The sequence below is a fragment of the Fukomys damarensis genome, unplaced genomic scaffold (genome assembly GCF_012274545.1).
Source record: "Fukomys damarensis isolate Sample0158 unplaced genomic scaffold, DMR_v1.0_HiC HiC_scaffold_22, whole genome shotgun sequence".
Classification (NCBI taxonomy): Eukaryota; Metazoa; Chordata; class Mammalia; order Rodentia; family Bathyergidae; genus Fukomys; species Fukomys damarensis.
In genome coordinates, this window is record NW_022900934.1 from 19,290,611 (window position 1) to 19,298,949 (window position 8,339).

Genomic DNA, 8,339 nt, shown 5'->3' on the forward strand with positions numbered 1-8,339 from the left:
AGGAAATGATAACAGGGATCACAACCCCAGGAATCCCAGAAGAATAAATCTACCAGGCATGACAAAAAATTAAATACAAATGGGGAGAATCCAACAAAAGCAAAAAGCCATGAAAAGGATAAGTCAATACATATCAGCTATAGCCATCATTGTTAATGGTCTTAATTCACCAATCAAAAGAAATAGATTGGAATAATAGGTCAAGAAGCAAGATCCAACAATATGCTATATATAAGAAACACACTTAATTCAAAAGGAAACTAATAGACTAAAAGTTAAAGGGTGGAAAACAATACTCCATGCAAAAGGATCCCCCCGCAAAAAAAATCAGGAGTAGCTATACTCTTTGCAGATCAAGTGGATTTCAAACCAACACTGATTGACAGAGGCAAAGAAGGTCACTACATCCTTGTAAAGGGAAAATCCAAGAGGAAGAGATGACAATCCTGAATATATATGCACCAAGCACTAGTGCACCCAATTATATAAAACAAATACTAAAGGACATGAACAATCAAATAATTATTAATACATAGTAATGGAAGATCTCAATACCCCACTGTCACAAATAGATCAACTAGACAGAAAATAAACAACTAAATACTAGAACTCAAACTCTTGAACAAATGAACTTAACAGATGTTTACAGTGTTCCACCCCACAAAATCAGAATACACATTCTTTTCAGCTGCACATGGGCCATTCTTCAAAAAAGACTACACACTTGACTCTGCAGCCTTGGGAACTGGGGCCTCCATGTCATTGTTGGGGAGGTCTGGTGACCCCTCTTTTTCCCTCTTCCCTTAAACCCTGAGGCCTAAGTGTGGGCCAAGATTTTAGCATTGTCGAGTGGGAACCAATGCCTCTTTCTACTCACTCTTCAGAGAAGGCATTGTCCCTGTGGGGCTGGGCCCAGGACACCCCCCCCATGATGGGGCCATGGGTGGAGGAGGCTGGCAGGATCCTGGAGGCAGGTGGCCAGATCCCCAGGGTCTCCACAGCCCTGAGCTGTCTCCTGGGACTCCCATTGCAGGTGCAGAAGATCTGTGCATGTTGCAGCACCCCAGGCCTGAGGCCTCCACATTTATCTGGACTGGAAATGATTGGAGATTTGTGTGATGGTCAACTGGAGGGGGCAGAAATTTCCTCAACAAAAATAACCTTTATGCCAGAGAAGATCAAAGGCAAAGTCCACACAGCAGATATCAAGACAGCAGGAAGTATATGCCTCTTGATGCAGGTTTCAATGCCCTGTGTTCTCTTTGCTGTTGCTCCATCAGAAATTCATTTGAAAGGTGACACTAATATTGAGATGGCACCACAGATTGACTACACAGTGCTGGTATTCAAGCCAATTTTTGAAAAATTTGATTTCAAACTTAATTGTGACATTAAAACAAGGGGCTATTACCATTACCCAAAAGGGGGTGGTGTAGTGATCATTCAAATGTCACCAATAAAACAAATGAATCCAATAAATTGAACTGATCGTGGCTCCGTGACTAAGAGAGATGGAAGAGCTTTTGTTGCTGGTCTTTTGCCATTTAAAGTAGCAAAAGATATGGTAGTGGCTGCTGTACGATGCATCCGAAAGGAGATTAGGGACCTATATGTGAACATTCAGGCTGTCCAGGAATCCAAGGACCAAGAGTTTGGCAATGGAAATGGAATAATCATTACTGCTGAGACATCTACTGGCTGTTTGTTTGCTGGATCATCTAAATGGGGTGCTAATGCAGACAAGGTTGGAATCAAAGCTGCCAAAATGCTATTAGCAAATCTTAGACAGGGGATAGTGTGGACAAGTATCTGCAAGACCAGCTGGTTGTTTTCATGGTGTTAGCGAATGGAGTTTCCAGAATAAAAACAGGACCTGTTATACTCCATACACAAATAGCTATTCATTTTGCTGAGCAACTAGCAAAGGCTAAATTCATTGTGACAAAGTCAGAAGATGAAGAAAATGCATCTAAAGACACTTATATTATTGAGTGCCAAGGATTTGGATGACAAATCCCCATGTATATGGTATTTACCTGTTAAATGATGTATTGCACTAATTTATTTCATACATAGTATAACACAATGAATAAGAAGAATCTTATGAAAGGAGCTGAGTGAATTTAAAGGTGGAGTATGATGTTCTAGATTTGCTAAGCATGCTGCATCAAATTAATCTTACTTTGAATATATGCTGGGATACAGACAATAAGTGTTGATGGATATGTATGATAGCTGACTTCAATATTAAAACATTGAACAAAATATTCTTATTATTTGATAAAACAAGAACATGTTTAAGTAAGAGCAAGGGAATTGAAATGATCCCCTGCGTATTATCAGACCACAGTGAGATGAAATTGGAGATTGATAGCAAAAGAAACCACAAGAACTTCACAAACATTTGGAAATTGAACAACACACTTCTGAATAACTATGGGTCAAGGGGATGATAAAGAAGATATCAGGTGGTTCCTACAATTAACTGACAATGACAATGCAATATATCGGAATCTATGGAGCACAATGAAAGCAGTCTTACGGGAGAAATTCATAGCACTGAATTCACATGTTAGGAAAACAGAGCAAGCACAATAAAACAACCTGATGCTGAATCTCAAACCTCCTAGAAAAAGAGCAGCATAAAGATCAGCAGCATAAAGATCAATCATAAAAGATCAATCATCAGCATAAAGATCAACATAGAAATCGATGCAAGGGAGACTAAGAGAATGATACAAAAAGATCAACAAAGCCAAGTGTTGGTTCTTCAAAAGAATAAGCAAAATTGACAAACTCTTAGCCGATCTTATGAAAAAAGGCCCAAATCTAGACAATTAGGAGTGAAATGGGTGAAATTACAATCGACCCAGCAGAAATCCAGAGGAACATCACTACCTACTTTGAGAACTTTTACACCAATAAGATGGAAAATACAGAAGAAAGTCACAGATACCAAGATTCATATGAATTACTGAAGTTGAATGAAAATGACCTAAAAATTCTAAATGACCCAATGTCAATTAATGAAATTGAAAATGTAATTAAAAACTTATTGATTAAGAAATGCCTGAGCCTTGGTGGCTTCACTACTGAATTCTGTAAGACATTTAGAGAAGGACTACTGCCACTACTGTTTAAACTCTTCAATGAAATTGAAAGGGAAGGAATACTCCCAAATTCATTCCTGGAAGCAAGCATCACCTTGATTCCCAAAACAAAGAAAGATCCAACCAAAGATAACTGTAGGACAATTTCACAATGAACAGAGATCAAAAATCCTTAATAAATTATTAACAAATAGAAAGCAGAAGATCATCAGGAGGATGATACACCCTGAACAAGTGGGATTCAACCCAGGAGTGCAAGAATGGTTCAACATATGCAAATCAGTAAATGTAATATGCTATATTAATAGAACCAAAGATACATCCATATGATCATCTCAATAGATGCAGAAAAAGCATTCAACAAAATCCAACACTCATTCATGATAAAAACCCTACAGAAAATTGGAATAGACAGTCTCCACCTCAATCTGATAAAAGCTATCTATGAAAAACAAGCAACCAATATCATATTAAATGGTCAAAAACTGAAAGCCTTCACTCTAAAATCAGGAACAAGACAAGGATTTCACTATCACTACCCCTGTTCAATGCGGTTTTGGAAACATTAGCCACAGCATTTAGATAAGAGAAAGAAATAAAAGGAATGAAGATAGGAAATGAAGAAGTCAAACTGTCATTGTTTGCAGATGACATGATACTCTACATAGAAGACTCCAAGAACTCCAAAAGTCTTCTAGACTTAGTTACCAAATCCAGTAAAGGGCTACAAGGTTAACACCAAAAATAGCTTTTCTGTACATGAAAAACAGACTCACTGAGAGAGAAATGGGGCAACGAATTCCTTTCACAACAGCAACCAAAGAATTGAAATACTTAGACATCAACCTCGCAAAATAAATGAAAGACCTCTACTCTGAAGACGATAGAATTCTTAAAAAAGAGGTGGATGAGGATATCAGAAAATGGAAAGACACCCCTTGCTCCTGGGTAGGAAGAACCAATATAATGAAAATGGCCATACTTCCAAAACTGCTATATAGATTCAATGGCATTCCAATTGAAATCCCAGGAGCATACTTCACAGACCTTGAGAAAACAATCCAAAAATTCATTTGGAACAAGAAGAGACCTAGAATAACAAAAGCAATTTTAGGCAATAAAAAGAAGGTAGGGGGTATCACTATCCCCTACTTTAAACTATTCTACAAAGCTACTGTGATTAAAAACAGCATGGTAATGGCAAAGAAACATACCTGAGTACCAGGGGAAGAGATGAGAAGATGCAGAAACAGCTCCAGGCACATTCAGCCATCTCGTCTTTGAGAAAGGAGCCAAACACCCTCAATGGAGAAAAGAGAGCCTCTTTAATAAATGGTGCTGGAAAAACTGGGTTTCAACTTGCCAAAGATTAAAACTAGACCTATATTTCTCACCATGCTAACTAAAACAAAGATGGATTAAAGATCTAAATATTAAAACAGGAACACTAAACTGGCTGGAAGAGAGGTTAGGTAGAACTCTTGAAGACATTGGTGTAGGAAAAGATTTTATGAACAAAGCCTCAGTTGCCCATGAACTGGCACAAACAATCAACAAGTGGGATGTCTTCTTATTAAAAAGCTTCTCCACTGCAAGGGAAACCACCAACAGTGTGAAAAGACAACCCACAATGTGGGAAAAAAAATTTCGCCAGCTGTTCCCCAGACAAAGGTCTACTATCTAGAATATATAAAAAACTTTTAAAAACTCAGGTCTCCTATATGTAAAGACCCGATAAAAAAAATGGGCATCTGAAATGAACAGCTATTTCTCAGTTAAAGAAGTAGAAATAGCAAATAAACATAGTAAAAAATGTGCAACCTCACCGGTCAGTCAAGAAATGCAAATGGAAACAATGCAGAGATTCCACCTCACCCAAGAAAGAATGGCTGATATCATGAAATCAACCAATAACAAATACTGGCAGGGCTGTGGGGAAAGAGAAACCCTGCTCCACTGCTGGTGGGAGTGTAGACTGGTGCAACCACTGTGGAAATCAGTATGGAGACACCTTGAAGACCTAGGATTGGAGGTCCCATTTGATCCAGCTATTCCCCTGCTGGATATCTTCCCTAAAGAATTAAAAGAATTACACCATAGTGATATATGTGTACCTATGTTCATAGCAGCAAAATTTGTAATAGCTAAAACTTGGAAGCAGCCCAATTGCCCATCAATGGGAGACTGGACAAAAAAAAAAATGTGTTTTTAAAAAAAGAAATGGAATACTACTCAGCCATAAAAAAGGAGCAACTAGGGACATTTATAGCCAAAAGTCTGCACACTGAGGTGATACTATTAAGTGATATAAATAGTACATGTGTAAATATCGAATAATGAGAAACTGAAAGTGTAAATAAGGGGTAAAAGGTGTCACAGAGAATGTGAAATAGGAAGAAAAGAGACAGCGTGGAAGGGGAAATGGGAGGGACAGGGGAAAGGAAAGAAGAGGATGGAATAATATGAGAAAATGAAAAATAATGGAAATAAAGTATTTGTAGAAAGGGTGGGAGTGAGAGGTTGAAGGGAGGACAGGGGAATGGGGAAAAATAAGAACCAAGATTGATAATGTAAAGGTATAAATTTCTAACGATTGTCATTATATTGTATACATTAAATGTACCGACAAAATTAATTGAAAAAAAAAAAAGAGGCTTTGCTCCAAGGAAATCACAGCCTTGTAAAAATGGGAGCAGGATAAAGGATAATTCGGAAATAAGACAGCAACTCTGAGAGTGCCCCAACATTTTTTAAAAAGTCTATTATTAATCCAAATTTGGACTAATGTGAGTTTAAACCAGAAAATTTTTCAACAAAGCTTTTTTTTTTTTTTTTTTTACATTAACCTAGTTGTAGTTTCTGAAATTCCTCTGGAGTAACTAATGCCTCTGAAGAACCTTGCACAGTTCCTGGCTCACAATCCACATTAAATATTTGTTGGTTTCACTTGGGTTTTCTTTGGGCTTCCTAAGACCACCACATGACGTTGGTTGATCCATGGGAATTAAAGGGGCATGGAGGTGGGAAAGTACAAATTCCTACCGAGGGCCTCTGAAATCAAATGACCAGGTTATTTTACTTTGGTAGCTTTGCCCTTTACTGAATTTGATCTTTACCAGGCTGGTATTTTCCAAAAACAGCAAACATGTCCCATTTTCAAGGAAGTGCTTAAAATTTCTCTTCTCTCACTAATGAGTTTCTCAGATGGGCAAAGCTATATTCTTTGGGCACAAAAGGCAAAGAAACTAAACAATGAATAGGGTCTATACCTTGTTCCTCATACTTTTTAATGTTTTGATTTCCATGTGGGCAATTATTGGGGAAATCCTATCCTTGCATTAGAAACCGTACTCAGAGTGCACTGAGAAGAGGACAATCTTCACACTAAAGTTAATGTAAGTGACATCTCAATAACGAATTTCTTTTCTTTCTAGTGGAGCAGGGGAATAGGTTTGTAGGAACAGGTCTCATCTGAGATAGCATTAATTCAGTCTCTAATGTTCGTCCTTCCCTCAAAAGACTAAATCATAAAAGTTATTTCCAGAAACCTTGAAGGAATTACAATCCAGAAGTCCACTTTCATATTTAGGAAAAAATATCTCTTAAAATTTAAAAACTGAAAGGAATCAAGAGCTATTTTGTTTACAAATAACTCTCCAATGAGTCATTCTGTGAAATGTTTTTAACTCATTGTCAGTAGTTTAAATTTAAACTAAATTTCCTCACACAGTGAGGCAACTTATAAATTACAATATCCAGGATCTTTTTGTGGCGGTAGAAAGTTTGGTTAGACCAGAGTTTTTTAACCTCAGCACTAGTGACATTTAGAGGGAATGAGTCATTGCTGTGGAAGCTGTCCTATGCACTTGCAGGATGTTTAGCAGAGTTCCTGGCCTCCAGCCGCTGGATACCACTAGCAACTCCTGTCACCCTAGTTGTCGTAAGTAAAAATGTCGCCAGCTATTGTTACCATCCTGGAGCATGGAAGTAGGTGGGCAAAACTGTCCCATGTTGAAGACCACTGATCCTTTGATTTACCGTCACTCAGAATGTTTAAGTCAAAGCATTTTTCCTGTTCCTTTGGGAGATATGGATGAATAAAATCATTATTTAATGTACTACTAAACACATTACATGTTAACCAACCTCTCATTATTAAAATCCAATCTATGTAGTGTTCATAAATTGTCTCCTAGATGAATTCATTATTTACTTTTGGGGGAGCATGTCTTAAATAACAGCTTCTCTGGGAAGGAGGAGTTAGGTATCAACAGTGAGAATTGCTCTGGATCAATGACCACTGTTATGTGTCCTGTACTCAGTGACTATGAAAAGTCAGTTGGTTTATGGAGGATTGAAAAGCAAAACTTACCTCATGCCAAAGATGATGCTGGGGATTAGGTCTTGCCCAGGTCTCTCCCTGAACTTCCTGCCCACGGATGATCTTACAACAACAGCTAACACTAGGGGAGAATGCATGATGTGCCGGGAGATGTGCTGAGAGCTTTTGCAGTGTCATCTCCTGGCACTCTGCACACAACCTTATGAGGTAACTGTTATTAACCATTTTACAGCAACAGAGGTCTGTCGATACGGTGCCATGAATTGCCTAAGGTCTTTTAGGTAGTAAGTAGGTAAGTGGAGATGGAAGGGTCTGGCCCTTACCCACTCCATATTAATACACTTAGTCACATTTCCCCCTCATAATAGTTGTCTTTCAAGACTCGAATCAACTCTGTCTTTTTGGATATGTTTATTGCATTTGCAGAAAATTCCATCAACATGTTCTTCAAAGATAGTAATGCAATGAGTCCTGAGAAAAGTGATCTTCTATGTGCCATGAGTATTTTCTCTTCTTACCCTATTCACGAGGAGAACCGTTTATTACCTCGTTGTAAAATGGAGTCTTTGCTGTCAGTCTAAACAACAGCATCTATTAATCACACGAAGTGCATGGGAAAAAAATATTCTTTTTCCTGTGAACTAAGTCTTAAGGGTTTCATGGTTTGTATCACCCTACTGCAAAGTCTTGTGCCCCAGCTTAACAGGACTGAGCTGCCTGGGTTTTGACAGTTAAAAGAATGGGTGGTAAACAGATGGGGATCTTGTGTCTTTAATCACTGGAACAGAAGTAGAGAGCAAAGGGCCAGAGGCAGAAAGAGGCAGTGGGCAGAAGAGTGAAACCAGCAGGATGTATGTGGTCTTGGGAACCGGAACCGCAGGCTGCAC

General features: G+C 38.3%; 1 protein-coding gene across 1 annotated transcript; it reads left to right on the forward strand.

Annotated features, from left to right (window-relative positions):
* The first annotated feature begins 928 nt into the window (after positions 1–928).
* LOC104867194 (RNA 3'-terminal phosphate cyclase-like) lies at positions 929–2,010 on the forward strand. Its single transcript, XM_010631501.1, is given in 2 exon segments — positions 929–1,790; positions 1,793–2,010. Coding segments are annotated over 2 exon segments (1,080 nt in total).
* Positions 2,011–8,339: the final 6,329 nt, after the last annotated feature.